The sequence below is a fragment of the Perognathus longimembris genome, chromosome 6, assembly GCF_023159225.1.
Source record: "Perognathus longimembris pacificus isolate PPM17 chromosome 6, ASM2315922v1, whole genome shotgun sequence".
Classification (NCBI taxonomy): domain Eukaryota; kingdom Metazoa; phylum Chordata; class Mammalia; order Rodentia; family Heteromyidae; genus Perognathus; species Perognathus longimembris.
Genome location: NC_063166.1, coordinates 76,842,412 through 76,858,249, shown reverse-complemented (window position 1 = coordinate 76,858,249; position 15,838 = coordinate 76,842,412). Strand labels below are relative to the sequence as shown.

Genomic DNA, 15,838 nt, shown 5'->3' with positions numbered 1-15,838 from the left:
GCCAGTTCTGGGACTTGGACTCAGGGCCTGAGCACTGTCCCTGGCTTCTTTTTGCTCAAGGCTAGCACTCTGCCACTTGAGTCACAACGCCACTTCTGGCCATTTTCTATATATGTGATGCTGGGGAATTGAACCCAGGGCCTCATGTATACGGGGCAAGCACTCTTGCCACTAGGCCATATCCCCAGCCCCACTTCTGGCTTTTTCTATATACGTGGTGCTGAGGAATAAAACCCAGGGCTTCATATATATGAGGCGAGCACTTTACCACTAGGCCATATTCCCAGCCCCTCAAGTTATTATTCCAGTAACCTTAAGTGATGGTTCTTCTGTGTGTGTGTGTGTGTGTGTGTGTGTGTGTGTGTGTGTGTGTGTGTATACACACATGCTGGTACTGGGGCTTGAATTTGGCCTGAACCCTATCCCTAAATTCTATTTGTTATTGTTGTTGTTCAAGGCTAGTGCTCTACCACCTGAGCCACAGCTCCACTTCTGGCTTTTTAGTGAAGATCAGGGTCTCGTGGTCTTTCTTGCCCAGGCTACCTTTAAACCTTGATCCTCAGATCTCAGCCTCCTAACTAGCTAAGATTACAGGTGGGAGCCACTGACACCAGGTTGGTTGTTTTCCTGTTTTAGATTGAGGAAATATGCTAAGAAAAATAAGGATTAATGCTAGGCATTTTAGAATGTGAGCGGTGGTCCCTCAGAAGAGTCTTTATTGGGCTATACAGCCCACTTCCCACTGTTTATGCACTGTAAGCAAGGTCCCCAGTCACAGCCATGGAGTCTCCTCAGTCTCCAGTTTTGTGCAAAAGAGGGTTAAGAGTGTCAACCACACAGGCTGTTAAGAAGGCTAAAGAAGTTGGCCTAGATCTAGGGTGCTCTGCCATCCTGGTTTGCATGGGACTGAGTGGGTTCCCAGGAACTTTAAATACCAGGAAAGTCCTAGGAAAATCAGAACAAGTTGGCTAGCTAGAGGAGTGCTTGGTGCTAAGTACAAGCTCTGTGGACAACATTATTGCTTCCTCTTTGACAGTAAATAGCACCTCCTCTGTCCCTGTGCTAGGCCCTTGGAACCCTGTTGGCAGTAGAGGAGGGACAAGAGTTTTGTGCAGAGTAGCTAGCTAGCTCCAAGAGCTCATCAAAGAATCCACAATCCCCACCAGAAAGAGGGATTTCAGTCCCTTGTGCAATTCCCCGGGGGCAGAAAGCACTTGTTAGGACTTGATATCCCTCCTAGGGAAGGTCTCTGAGTCCTGGGGCCTAGGCAAAGAGGAAAGGGGGCGGGGTAACTTGGCCTGGGTTGCAATGAAGACCCCAGAGGCAGCTGCTATTGTGCACCTTTGCCGGACAGGGAAACGGAGTCAGTGGCTCAGGTGAAATGACTTGTCCACGATCGTGCTAGGACTGGATGGGGACGGCGGTGGGGCGGGCTGGCTCCCGCGCTTGCCTCTCCCCTGAAAGGCTGAGTCCCCCACTTGTCTCGACAGAAGCCAGACATGTCACGGGGCTGGCTTCAGCCCTCTCCGGCTGCCAGCGTCCCGCCCCGACCCCTCCCAGCGCCCGGGGAGGAGGGGAGAGCGGGGCGCAAGGCGGGGGGGTGGGGGGGTCCGGGAGGCTCGGCTTTATAAAGGCGGCTGGAGCGCGCTGCCCGCCAAACCCTGGCGCCCCGGATCCCCAGCGCTGCCCGCCGCCGCTCGTCCCCGTCCCGCCGCAACCCCGCACCCGGCGGAACCCTGCGGCCCACTGAACCCAAGTGAGGAGAACAGCCGGCGACGGGGAGGGCGGGGGGCGCTGAGATGGGGGTACCGGGAAGAGGGTTAGGACCCCGGCGGGCCGCCCCCGGCGTGGCGCGCGGGGTCCGGGAGACCGCTAGCTGCCCCCTAGGAATGCGCGTGCCGCCGGTGCCATGGCAACGCGCAAGCCCGGGCCGGCCTTCCTCGGAAGGGAAGGGGATGGGGAGGGGGAGTGGAGGGGGCTTGATCCCGGGAGGTCCAAGCTTGTCACGTGGCCGTGGCATGAGGGAGCCGAGAATGTCCCCCTCCCCGTGCCCCAAATCCTGTGGAGGCGCGGCGCGCCTTTCTGCGCCTCAGTTTCTGCATCTGCCGAATGGAAGCAGGGTGACTGGGTTTTCAAGTTCCCCGGGGAGGGTCGCGGTCCGGGTCGGCCCACGCCTCCTGCGACCCCACCTGTGCCCCCAGGCCCGCTCGCCATGGCCCTGCTCGGGGCCCTCTTCCTAGCGCTGCTGGCAGGTGCCCACGCGGAGCTCCCGGGATGCAAGATCCGCGTCACTTCCAAGGCGCTGGAGCTGGGTGAGGGGCGCGCGCAGGCGGAGCGGGTGGGGTGGGGTCGCCCAGGCTCCGGCTCCGAGCTAAGGTTCCCCTGGCTGCTCCAGTGAAGCAGGAAGGGCTGCGCTTTCTGGAGCAAGAACTGGAGACCATCACCATCCCAGACCTGAGGGGAAGCGAAGGCCACTTCTACTACAACATCTCCGAGTGAGTGGGGCTAGGCGGAGCCTCGGGCAGGCACGCCTTGCCAAGGGGCGGCTCGGGCTCCCGGGGAGACCTGGTTGAAGGCCTGAGGACGTGATCCGGGCCCACAGCGGGGGATGAGGCCTGGGGGCGTGGCCAAAACAGTGGGGCGGGGCTTAAGCAACAGGGCCTGAAAGGCAAAAGCGAAAGGGTTAGGGGAATTGGGTATTGGGAGTGAGGCCTGAGAAAGGCTGGCAAAAGACCCCGAGGAAATTCAGTGCATGGTGCACCACTGTAATTTGGAAGGCTAGCCTGGGCTACATAGCTACATCCTGTTTCTTCTTTCTTCCTTTAAAAAAAAAAACAACAAAAAACAAGTGTAATCCTGTGTGTAGGAGGAGAAGGGGTAACAAGACTTTCATGGGACTGATTACCATTGACACACCGTAATCCTAGCTACTCCTGGGGCTGAAGTAGGAGGTTGCTGGGGCTCAAGATTTAAGATTAGGGCTGGGATGTGGCTCAGTGGCAAAGCACTTGCCTAGCAAGGGCAACCTCCTGGGTTTGATCCCCAATACCAAAAAAGAAAAGACAAAAAAAATGCTGTTAAGAAAATGTTTAAGGGCTGGGGATATGGCCTAGTGGCAAGAGTGCTTGCCTCGTATACATGAGACCCTGGGTTCAATTCTCCAGCACCACATATACAGAAAACGGCCAGAAGTGGCGCTGTGGCTCAAGTGGCAGAGTGCTAGCCTTGAGCACAAAGAAGCCAGGGACAGTGCTCAGGCCCTGAGTCCAAGCTCCAGGACTGGCAAAAAAAAAAAAAAATGTTTAAGATTACACCAGTTGCTGGTGGTTTATGCCTGTAATTCTAGCTGCTCGGGAGGTTGAGATCTGAGAATCACAATTCAATGTCAGTCTGGGCAGATAAATCTTGAGAAACTTATATTCATTTGGCCAGCAAAAAGCTGGAAGTAGAGGTATGGCTCAAGTGGTAAAGCACCAGCCTTGAGCAGAAAAAGCCAAGCAAGAATGCAATACCAACACACACACACACACGCACACACACACACACACACACACACACACACAAAGATAGGTGAAGCTCCCTTTTAGGTTCAGGAAAAGCTTAGTTTTTGTTTTGTTTTGTCAGTCATAGGACTTGAACTCAAGGCCTGGGTGCTGTCCCTGAGCTTTTTTGTTCAAGATTAGTGATCCACCACTTTAAGCCCTCTTCCAGGTTTCTGGTGGTTAATTGGAGAGAGTCTCACAGACTTAGCTGCCCAGGCTGGCTTTGAAGGAGATCCTCAGATCCCAGCCTCCTGAGTAGCTAGGAGTACAGGCGTGAGCCACTGGAGCCCAGCCCAAGCTTAGTTTCTGAGCTGCTCAAGTCTGAGTTGGGCACTGGAGGGCACTGGAGAGCAATGGAAGAGTTCATTCCACCCACCGTGGCTTCCCCAAGCCTGGGCTGGAAGGGGAGGGAATGAGTTCCTGTGGGTTGGATGGGGTCACCTCCTCTTGATCCTGGATCTGACTGGGGGGCTTCCCACAGGGTGAAAGTCACAGAGCTGCAGCTGACATCCTCTGAGCTACATTTCCAGCCTGAGCAGGAGCTGATGCTGCAAATCTCCAATGCCTCCTTAGGATTACGCTTCCGGAGACAACTTCTCTACTGGTTCTTGTGAGGATGGGGCACTGGCAGGGGAAAGTAGGGTAGGATGACAAGGAGGAGCTATGGGGAATCCCTTAGTTTTTCTGAGTTTCATTTTCTTCATCCTTACACTAGGGTCAACCATACCCGCATCTTAAGGATTAGTAGGAGTGTCTGGTAGGTGTCTGGTAAATTTCAGAAAGGTATCCTATTAAGAGGTATAACCTTCATCCTGATGTGGTGATACATACCTATCATCCCAGCACTCTAGAGCTTGAAACAGAAGTATCTCGAGTTCCAAGCTAGTTTATATAGTAAGACTCTGTTTCAAAAATTAACAACAACAAGCTGAGTACCAGTAACTCATGCCTGTAATCCTAGCTGAGATCTGAGGACCACCGTCTAAAGCCAGCCCTGGCAGGAAAGTCCATGTGACTCTTATCTCCAATCAACCACCCTGAAGTGGAGCTGTGGCTCAATGATAGTGGGCTGGCCTTGAGCACAAAAGCTCAGGAACAGCACCCAGGTCCTGAGTCCAAGCCCCACTACCAGTGCTTGCGCACACATGCGTGCATACACACACACACCTTCAACAACAAAGAGGAATCGGAAGTGCCAGAGCCAGGAGAGCAGCAGTGAAGACTCAGCTTGCTTCCCAGCTGGCATGGACTCAAGCATTATCCTTTGGCAGATATGATGGGGGTTACATCAACGCCTCGGCGGAGGGTGTGTTCATCCACACAGGACTGCAGCTCTCCCAGGACCCCAGTGGCCGGATGAAAGTGTCCAATGTCTCCTGCCAGGCCTCCGTCTCCAAAATGCATGCTGCCTTCGGGGGAACCTTCAAGTAAGTCCTAGCCCCAGTGTACCCTTTCGAGCCCCACAACTCAATTGCCGTATGTCACACAAAGTACAAGGCTTGGGAGTCCACGCAAGTTGCTGAGGCTGAGCGTTTTGATTGCCTCATTGGTAAATGGGGATGAAAATAGATGCTATTTGGGGCTGGGAATGTGGCTTAGTGGTAGAGTGCTTGCCTAGCATGCACTGGGTTCCATTCCTCAGCACCACATGAACAGAAAAAGCCGGAAGTGGAGCTGTGGCTCAAGTGGTAGAGCACTAGCCTTGAGCAAAAAGAAACTCAGACAGAGCCTAGGCCCTGAGTTCAAGCCCAAGGACTGGCAAAAATAAAAAGAAGAAAAGAAAGAAAGCCCATGAGACTCTTACCTCAAACTACCAAAAAGCCAGAAGTGGATTTTTGTGGCTCAAATGGTAGAGTGGTAGTGCTAGACTAGAGCATGAAAACTCAGGAACAGCACCCAGGCCCTGAGTTCAGACTTCAGGACTGGTGTGTGTGTGCGTGTGCACACACACACGGATATGAATAGAAGCTGGGGACACCTTTATTCTTTATCCTCATCGAATACCTGTGAGAAAGTGAGGGTAGATTCATTTGCCTGAAGAAAGTAGGGCAGTCTTGAGAATCAGGCTAGAGGAGCGTTAAGGCTAGAGAATGGAAGAGCTGGGAATTCAGGCTGGAGCTGGTGAGTCCCTGGTACCATAGTTTCTCTGGTCATGGTCATTGCTCCCGGACCTGGCTTGGAGTGGGGACAGGCTGGGGTAGGCAATGGGCGGGGCTCACTCAGCCTCTCCTCTCCTCCCAGGAAAGTGTATGAATTTCTCTCCACGTTCATCACCTCTGGGATGCGCTTCCTTCTCAACCAGCAGGTATGGGGTGCATGGGGTGCGTGGGTAGGGCAGGGAGGGACAATGTGGGTGTAGCCCCTCCTGGCTTTGAGAAGGCCTTAATTCTGGCTTTACCTCCCAGATCTGCCCGGTGCTCCACCATTCAGGAATGGTTCTGCTCAACTCCCTCCTGGACACTGTGCCTGGTGAGTTGATGCAGGCTGGGCCTGGCTGGGGGTGGGAGGAGAGGCTGGATTTGCAGCTGTCTCACAGCATCTCAGAGTTAGGCCCCTCCCAAGCCCAGCTGCGGGATGGTCCTGGACTCAAATGTGTTGCTGACTTGCTGTGTGACCTTAGGTAAGTACTCACTTATCTCTGATTTCCTTGCTTGGCTCTCAGTCCTTCACCCTAGAGGTGGCGAGAGTCCCAATATCTACCTGCTGATCATTGGGCTCATCCATTAACACAGAGTCATTTTTCCTAAGCCATCATCTCTGTCACTTGTGGACAGAGATCTTGTCCCTTGAAAGAAAGGCATTCAGCACACAGGGCATTGGAAGGCAATAAAGAGCAAGGCAAGACCAAGAAGGGAAAGGATTCCTTTGCCATTTTGTTTAATGATTTGATGAAACTATGTAGAAGTAATAGTAATAATAAAAATAATAATTAAAAGCCAGGCACCAGTGGCTCATGCCTATGTAATCCTAGGTACTTAGGAGGCTGAGATCTGAGGATCGTGGTTCAAAGCCAACCCAGGCAGGAAAGTCCATGAGACTCTTCTTTTTTTTTTTGCCAGTCCTGGGGCTTGAACTCAGGGTCCGAGTACTGTCCGTGGCTTCTTTTTGCTCAAGGCTAGCACTTTGCCACTTGAGCCACAGCGCCACTTCTGGCCTTTTCTATATATGTGGTGCTGAGGAATCAAACCCAGGGCTTCATGTACACGAGGACAGCACTCTTGCCACTAGCCTTCCATGAGACTCTTATCTCCAATTAACCATGAGCAAACTGGAAGTGGTGCTATGGCTCAAGTGGTAAAGCACTAGCCTCGAGCTGAAGAGCTCAGGGACGTCACCCAGGCCCAGAGTTCAAACCCCATGACCAACAAAAAAATTAATAATAACAATAATGGTAAAATAACTATAGGGTTGTTTTTTTTGGTTGTTGTTGTTGAACACTTGCTACATACCAGGCACTGTGTTTATAACATGAAACTATTGATCCTCATGAGAGCCCTCATTATATGAATGAGAGACCCAGAGATGTTAGGCAGCTCAACTAACATCACATAGCTTTGAGTGACCGGAGCCTCTCCCCACAGTGCGCAGTTCTGTGGATGAGCTCGTTGGCATTGACTACTTCCTCCTGAAGGATCCTGTGGTTTCCACCAGCAACCTAGACATGGAATTCCGGGTGAGCCGCTAGGGTTTGGTGTGTGCCTCATCTCTGACCTCCTAGCTAGACTCACTCTTCCTCTATGTGACTGGTTTTTTTCTTTCCTAAAGCCAACCTCTTGGGCGGCTCTTGCTACTGGGAATGCCATGGTTCCCCATTGCCACAGACTGAGGTTCAACCTCCTTGTTCATGATGTCTGGCTCTACCCAATCCCCACTCCCCGCCTTTTTTTTGAGGGGGGGGCAGTCAGTTGTGAGACTTAAACTCAGGGCCTGGGCACTGTCCTTGAGCTCCTTTGCTCAAGGCTAGCCCTCTACCACTTTGAACCACAGTGCCACTTCCAGTTTTCTGGTGGTTAGTTGGAGATAAGAGTCTCCTAGGGCTGGGGATATGGCCTAGTGGCAAGAGTGCTTGCCTCGTATACTTGAAGCCCTGGGTTCGATTCCCCAGCACCACATATACAGAAAATGGCCAGAAGTGGCGCTGTGACTCAAGTGGCAGAGTGCTAGCCTTGAGCAAAAAGAAGCCAGGGACAGTGCTCAGGCCCTGAGTCCAAGGCCCAGGACTGGCAAAAAAAAAAAAAAAAAAAAAAAAAAAAAAGAGTCTCCTAGACTTTCCTGCTCAGATTGGCTTTAAATTGAGATCCTCAGATCTCAGCCTCCTGGGTAGCTAGGATTACAGATGGGAGCCACCAGTGCCCAGCTACAAGTTATTTTTTTTTAAGTCTATGGGAAGCTGGATGCTGGTGGCTTCCACCTGTAATCCTAGCTACTCAGGAGGCTAAGACCTGAGGAATTCAGCCTGGGCAAGTAAAGTTTGAAAGCTCTTATCTCTATATAGCAAGCAAAAAGCTGGAAGTGAAACTGTGGTGCTTAAGTGGCAGAACACTAGCTTTGAGCAAAAAAGGTCAAGGGGAGTGTCCAAGCCCTGAGTTCAAGCCCCAGGACCAGCACACACACACACACACACACACACACACACACACACACACACGTAGCATATACAGTCCTTTTATTTTCTTTATTGGTACATATTAATTGTATAAATGGGGTTTAAATCATTTTCAGATGACTTAGAACACCCATTCCAATGCAAATGCTACATAAATTGTAATTATACTGGGCTATTTAGATAATGACAAGAAAAATGTCTGTACATGCTTAATACAGATGTCATGTTGCTCCTCCTTCCCCCCAAATGGTAACTGGTTGAATCTGTGGGTAAAGATAGCTAACTATACTCACTTTAGGGCTAGGAAGATTTGTTCAGAGAGGCAGTATTAGTTGCCTGAGGCTGCACGGCTAGTATATGGCCGCCATCTTGCCTCCCCTCCCTGCATTAGAGTATAGCAGAACGTGAACTCTAGAGCAGGAGTGTCTGGCATTCAAATCCAGCCCTGCCCCCGACAGGCAGCATGACCTTCACTTTTACGTGCCCATCTCTTTGTGAGGAGGCCATGTGTCTCATTGGCCCTCATGTAGAACAGTCACTAACTGCCATCTAGCTTCCAAGGCCTGTTCAAATGCCCTGTCTCCTGCCCATGACACCTTTCCTGGTCCTCTCTTCTCCAAGTGGATGGGCCACTCCCTGCTACAACCCCATCTCCTTGCAATGCCTCCCCCACCCCCAGGAACAGCTGCCTGGCATAGGACAGGGAGACAGATCAGTCTGCTTTGACTCTAACCCCAATCCCCCCAATCCCAGGGGTCATTCTTCCCCCTTGCTGAAGGGAACTGGAGCAGCCCCAACCGGGCAGTGGAGCCCCAGCTTCAGGAGACAGAGCGGATGGTGTACGTGGCTTTCTCCGAGTTCTTTTTTGACTCTGCCATGGAAAGCTACTTCCGGGCAGGGGCCCTGCAGCTAACACTGGTGGGGGACAAGGTATGCCAGTGCCTGTCTGTCTGTAAGCCTGAGGGGCCCAAGGGGGCCATGGTGGGGCTCCCAGTGATCCTGCATTATTCTGGCTCTCCTGTCCAGGTGCCACATGACCTGGACATGCTGCTGAGGGCCTCGTACTTTGGAAGCATCGTACTCCTGGTGAGCACTGGCCTGGCCAGAGGTAGGGTGTGGCTGGGGTTGGGAGGGAACAGGTGGAGGGCCCCAGTGGCAGCCGTGGAGGAGACACAAACTCAGCCTCTTGGCCTGTGGTCAGGTCTCCTCACCTTGCCAAGCCTGGGAGAACATAAGTTTTGCAAGGATAGGAGACAGTGGTAACTACGTGTTACTTTATTTCCCCTTGTTTTGATGGGGAGAGGGATGGTAGTTAAAAATTCTAGAAGCAGGTTGGGGATGTAAATCAGTGGTAGAATGCTCGCCTAGTACATGCAAGCATGGGTTCCATCCCCAACCCCACCAGCAATTTTTTTTTTGGTTTTGTTTTTTTTTTTTTGCCAGTCTTGGGCCTTGGACTCAGGGCCTGAGCACTGTCCCTTGCTTCTTTTTGCTCAAGGCTAACACTCTGCCACTTGAGTTACAGCGCCACTTCTGGCCATTTTCTGTGGTGCTGGGGAATCGAACCCAGGGCTTCAAGTATACGAGGCAAGCGCTCTTGGCACTAGGCCATATCCCCAGCCCCCCACCAGCAATTTAAAAGGAATACTTGAAGCATAGTACTAACGGCTCCTGCCTGCAATCCTAGCTACTCCAGAGGTTGAGATCCCAAGGATCATGGCTTGACGCCAGCCCAGACAGAAAGATTGGGCAAAATAACCAACAAAAAGCTGGACTAGAGACATGGTTCAGGACATAGAGTGCCATTTAAGCAAGCAAGCCAAGCAATTGTGAAACTCTTAAGTTCAAGTCCCAGTCTTGAGTGTTGAGGGTGGGGGAATAAGAAAAGAATAACAAGAAAGAAAAATAAATATTTGAGTTATCATTAACATACTCACCCTTGGTTCATTTTGGCAGTGATAGAGCTGGGATTTGAATCTGCATTGGAATCATGTAGTTCCAGGTCATACTGGCCTCCCACTATACAATGTCACAAGGCTGTCATGAGGATTAAATGAATTAATAGGTATAATTAGCATAGCACCTGTTATGGAGTAAGTGCTCAATAAACATTACTACTGTTATTATTGTCATCATCACCACCCAGTTTGTGGTCAAGCAGTCAAGAGCATGATTTCTGTGACACAGTGCCTTGGTTCAACCCTGTCCTGCAGTTAACTACATAGCCTGTCTTTGCCTCAACTTACTTACTTCCAAAATGAGAATAATAGCTGGGTGCCAGTGGCTTATGCTTGTAATCCTAGCTACTCAGGGGGCTGAGATCTGAGGATTGTGGTTCAAAGCCAGCCCAGGCAGAAAAGTCCATGAGACTTAGCTCCAATTAACCCCCAGAAAACTGGAAGTGGTGCTGTGGCTCAAAATAGTAGAGTGCTAACCTTGAGTGAAAAAGCTCAGGGACAGTTTCCAGGCCCTGAGTTCAATCCCCATGACCAACAAAAAGAAAATCAGAGGATAATAAGATAATAACAATAACAATAATAATAATTAGTGGCTCACATGAGTGTTGTGAGACTTCAATAAGCTAGTACTCAGGCAGTGTTCAGAATCCTATTTGGTGCTGAGTTAGCATTTAAATTTAATAGGATTCTACCTGTCTCTTAGGAGAAAGATCTTAACAGCTAAGAGGGAGGTGGAAGAGAGCTGGGCTACTCACATAACGAAGTTGTCTGTGGGCAGTGGATGGGAAATACTGAATACTGAGGAGCTATCAGGAGAGCAGAGAAGGAAGGAGGCAGGTGAGGTGCTGTCTGCCTGCAGTCCAAGCATTTGGGAGGCTGAGGTGGATAGACCATTTGAATCCAAGAATTTAAGACAAGCCTGGGCCATATGGTGAGACCTTGTCTCCTAAACAGGCTGGGCACCAGCATAAGCCTAGCTACTCAGGAAGCTGAGATCTAAGAGCTGAGATTTGAAGCCAGTCTGGGCAGGAAAGTCTGTGGGACTCTTATCTCCAATCAACTAACAAAAAGTTGAGAGTGGGGCTGGGAATATGGCCTAGTGGTAAAGTGCTCACCTCGTATACATGAAGCCCTGGGTTCGATTCCTCAGCACCACATATATATAGAAAAAGCCGGAAATGGCGCTGTGGCTCAAGTGGCAGAGTGCTAGCCTTGAGCAAAAAGAAGCCAGGGACAGCGCTCAGGCCCTGAGTTCAAGCCCCAACTGGCAACAAAAAAAGAAAAAAAAAAAGTTGAGAGTGGGGGCTGGTAACATGACCTAGTGGCAGGAGTGCTTGGATCATATACATGAAGCCCTAGGTTCGATTCCTCAGCACCACATATATAGAAAAGGCCAGAAGTGGCTCTGTGCTCAAGTGGGCAGAGTGCTAGCCTTGAGCTAAAGAAGCTAGGGACAGTGCCCAGGGCCTGAGTTCAAGGCCCAGGACTGGCAAAAAAAAGTTGAGAGTGGAGGTGTATGGCTCAAGTACTAGAGCACCAGCCTCAAGCAAAAAAGCCAAGTAAGAGCATGAAGACCTGTATTTAAGCCCCAGTGCACACACATAAACACACACTAATAATAATAAGGGGGACATTCTTTTGTTTGCCCAGGCTGGGGCGGGGGAGTGGGGGGCTGGATGCAGATCTGGAGGTCTGAGAAGCTCTAGAAGTCTTGATATGTATAACCAGGAGTCTTCCAGGACACCCACCAGGGGAGAGATTAGAGTTGTGACTGCCCTCCTTGCTCTGTCCCCAGAGCCCTGCAGTGATCGACTCCCCAATGAAGCTGGAGCTGCGGGCTACGGTCCCCCCGCGCTGCACCATCAAGCCCTCAGGCACCACCATCTCTGTCACTGCCAGCGTCACCATCGCACTGGTTCCGCCCAACCAGCCTGAAGTCCAGCTGTCCACCATGATCATGGTGTGGTCCGGGAATGAGGGTAGCTAATGGGGGGGTTCACTGAGAAGTGGTTGTGGACCATAATGTCCCCCTCTTCCCTTCCCTGCAGGAAGCTCGACTCAGCGCCAAGATGGCACTCCGGGGCAAGGCGCTGCGCACGAAGCTGGACTTGCGCAAGTACGCAAATGGGCTAGGCTCCTGGTCAGGCCCCTAACTTCCCCTTGCCCTAAAGTGTTGAGTATAATGAGCGCACCTGTCCAGTAGAACAGTAGAGTTAAAACTGAGTCAGACCTGCAAGTCTGTCTTCTTGGTTAATATATAGCAAAGTGTTTTTTGCTTCATTTGGAAGAATGCAAGATCTCGTAAATGCTCTATCACTTGAGCCATGCCCCAAACCTCTTTGGTTTAGGAATTTCTGTCTGTGTGTGTGTGTATGCGCACGCGCGTGTGCGCGTGCACACCCACCAGAACAGAGCCTGGGCACTGTCCCTTAGCTGGTGCTCTACCACTTGAGCCACAGAACCACTTCCAGAATTTTGGTAATTAATTTGAAATAATTGGAGCCTTACACTTTCCTGCTGGGGTTGGCTTCTAACTTTGATCCTTAAACTCCTGAGTTGTTAGAATTACAGGCTGTGAGTACCTGGCAAATGTTTTCCTCAGGCTTATTTCCAGACTCAGCAGTTGGTTCCTATTTATGTTTCCCCATAGCTGGAAGGAAAGGCGAGTCCTATTATGTCAGCTTTTATTGGTTGAGATAGGCTCTTGAGAAATTTGTGTGTGTGTGTGTGTGTGTGTGTGTGTGTGTGTGTGTGTGTGTGTGTAAGTTGGCCTTGAACCTTGACCCTTGGCTTCTACTGAGTAGCCAGGATTAGAATTTTGAGCCGTGTTTTCTTAAAATAGCTCTTGGGCTGGGATGTGACTCAAGTGAGTGCCTGAGGTTATTCACCAGTACTTTCAAAAAGCAAAAAGCAGGGGCTGGGAATATGGCCTAGTGGTAAAGTGCTCGCCTCCTGTACATGAAGCCCTGGGTTCGATTCCTCAGCACCACATGCATAGAAAAAGCCGGAAGTGGCACTGTGGCTCAAGTGGTAGAGTGCTGGCCTTGAGCAAAAAGAAGCCAGGGACAGTGCTCAGCCCTGAGTTCAAGCCCCAGACCTGGCAAAAAACAAAAAGCAAAAAGCAGCTTCTCTGGATTCTCCCCCGACACCAGAGCCAGGCAAAGCAAGTAATAGACAAGCACATCAGTTTCATAACCTTAAATTCAGCAAGGTATTTTATGTTTTTAAGTCTCACCCCAGCCCCAATGCAGATATGAAAGGTTCTACTTTCCAGTGCTGTGCTGTCCAGTGGGGATGAACTCTTAACAGAGTAGTTCTTCAGTTGCACTAATTCACATTTCCTTACCATGTATGGCTGGTGAGCTACTTGTGGACAGGGCAGATATATTCCTTAGAATTCTATTGTCAGTGCTGTTCTTGGGGGCTAAGGAAACAACAGGTAGGAGGTTCTGAAACTTTAAAATAGCCATGTTGCCTGTGGTGGTAGCTCATGCCTACAATCCTAACTACTAAGGAGGCTGAGATCTGAGAACCGGGGTTCAAAGCCAGCTTGGACAGGGAAGTCTATGAGAATTTTATCTCTAATTAATCAAAAAGCCAGAAATAGAACTGTGGCTCAAGTGGCAGAGTGCTAGTGCTAGCCTTGAGGAACAAACCCAGGCCCTGAGTTCAAGCCCTAGGACACACACACACACACACACACACACACACACACCACACACATACACACACACCACACATATACACACACACCACACACACACACACACACACCACACACAGAGCTGTTGACCGTAGGTGTAGGCAGATTACCTCTCTGGACCTCTTTTTTTCTCTTCTTTAAAGTACGTTTCATGGGGCACCAGTGGCTCACACCTTTAATATTAGCTACACAGGAGGCTGTTTTGAGGATCACGATTTGAAGCCAGCTTGGGCAGGAAAGTCTGTAAGACTCTTATTTCCAATGAACCACCAGAAATCCGGAAGTGGCACTGTGGCTGAGTGGTGGAATGCTAGCCTGGAGCTCAGGAGAGCACCCAGGTCCTGACTTCAAGCCCCATGACTGATATAAACAAACTCAGTGCATCGTGCCCTCACTTAGCTTGTTTGCCCAAGGCTGACACTCTGCCACTTGGCCCATGGCCACAGTGCAGCTGGCTTTGAACTGCAATCCTCAAGATCTCAGTCTCCTGAGTTGTTAGGATTACAGGGTGAGACACTGCTGCGGTTCAGCTTTTTATTTTTTAACCTGCATGTCTGTTTGTTGCTTTTACACAATAGCTAAGACAAGGAATGAACCTGGGTCAATATTTGACTTTATGAATGACCTTAGAATCTGATAGAAGTATTGTGAGTTGTGTCAAATACACACTGTCCAGGCCGCCGGAGGTGCGCAGGCAGGGCCTGGGATGCAGAAACGCTGGGGCCTCTGGGGGGGTGGGGTGGGGGGAGGGGGCTGCTTCCAGGCTTCCTGCCATGGCTGCCTCCTTTCCACAGGTTCCAAATCTACTCGAACCAGTCTGCGCTGGAGTCTCTGGCTGTGCGTGAGCATGGTGGGGTGGGAGAGGGCCGGGCGTCTGTGAGGGTGGACCCCACAGGCGAGCCCCGCCCTGTGTGCGCCCCTCTTCCCTTGCAGCTGATCCCGCTTCAGGCCCCTCTGAAGACCTTGCTGCAGATCGGGGTGATGCCCATGATCAATGGTAGGGTCGTGAGTGCCAGCCGGGAGGAGGGGCCGGGGCATGGGGCTCCCCAGACTGAGCCAGCCACTCCCCCCCCCCCCCCCGACCCCACAGAGCGGACCTGGCGCGGGGTGCAGATTCCTCTCCCGGATGGCATCGATTTTGTGCGGGAGGTGGTGACCAATCATGCGGTGAGTGGGATTGCGGCTGGAAGTGGGGCGAGGGCAGGGGTTCCCCCTCCCAACAGCTCTCCAGAAGGTTCTCATGTATGTGGCACACACATGGAGTGTATAGGCTGAGCTACAGCTCCACTTCTAGTTTTTGTTGTTGTTGGTTAATTGAAGGAGACAAGTCCCTGGGGCTCTTCTGCCACCTGAGTAGCTAGGATTACAGGCCCGAGCCACCAGTGCCTGGTTCCCCCAGAGCCTTCCGAGACCCCCCCTCCCCCAGCCCACTCAATTGCCCCTTCCAGATTCATTTTCTTCTTCTTTTTGGTGGTACTGAGGATTGAACCTGGGGTTCGTATTTGCAGCAAGCACTCTGCCACTTGAACTATGCTTCCCTACCCCTTAATCTCACACGGGACTCCTTGGGCCTTTTTCCCGGGGTGCCTTCTCTTAGGAACACTTCTCCATCACTCCCTAACTTTGCTGTCCTGTCTTAACTGCCCGGTCTGCCTCCTCTGCATAGCACCCCTGCCGGGAGCCATGGGAACCGCCCTTCAGCTTGGTCTCTCCCACTGAGTGCCCAAGGCCAAGGGCTCTGTGAGTGAGAGATCAAGGTTCCGTCTGTCCCTCTATTCAGGGCTTCCTCACCATCGGGGCTGACCTCCACTTTGCCAAAGGGCTGCGGGAAGTGATCAACAAGAACCGGCCTGCTCACACCCGGGACCCCGGAGCCTCCAGCGCCCCTCCGCCCTCCACAGCAGCTGCCTGAGCCCTTGGTCCCCACCCTGACAGCTGGCATTAGAGGCTCCACTCCTCCCATCCCTTCCATCTCCCCCTCCAGAGCCCATAGTGCCCTCTCCATCCCCTAGTGCCACAGAGAAGATGA

The 15,838-nt window shown here is 51.4% G+C and overlaps 1 protein-coding gene across 2 annotated transcripts; it reads left to right on the top strand.

Annotated features, from left to right (window-relative positions):
- Positions 1-1,623: 1,623 nt before the first annotated feature.
- LOC125353847 (phospholipid transfer protein) lies at positions 1,624-15,837 on the top strand. 2 transcript variants are annotated; one of them, XM_048349527.1, is made up of 16 exons: positions 1,624-1,734; positions 2,197-2,312; positions 2,396-2,495; positions 4,024-4,152; positions 4,814-4,969; positions 5,784-5,847; positions 5,948-6,011; positions 7,124-7,215; positions 8,902-9,078; positions 9,175-9,234; positions 11,902-12,066; positions 12,155-12,222; positions 14,604-14,646; positions 14,743-14,806; positions 14,900-14,976; positions 15,590-15,837. In XM_048349527.1, exons 2-16 carry the CDS (start codon positions 2,213-2,215, stop codon positions 15,719-15,721), a joined length of 1,491 nt encoding a protein of 496 aa, XP_048205484.1. In that variant the 5' UTR covers positions 1,624-1,734; positions 2,197-2,212; the 3' UTR covers positions 15,722-15,837. The 2 variants fall into 2 exon arrangements, with proteins under 2 accessions (XP_048205484.1, XP_048205485.1); XM_048349528.1 differs by having other exon boundaries at positions 1,655-1,756; positions 2,202-2,312.
- The last annotated feature ends 1 nt before the right edge of the window (position 15,838 follows it).

Coding starts and splice junctions, on each gene's coding strand:
- LOC125353847 (XM_048349527.1), top strand. CDS start 2,213: ATGGCCCTGCTCGGGGCCCTCTTCCTAGCGCTGCTGGCAGGTGCCCAC. Junction 4,153..4,813: donor CAACTTCTCTACTGGTTCTT/GTGAGGATGGGG, acceptor ATCCTTTGGCAG/ATATGATGGGGGTTACATCA. Junction 14,807..14,899: donor GGTGATGCCCATGATCAATG/GTAGGGTCGTGA, acceptor CCGACCCCACAG/AGCGGACCTGGCGCGGGGTG.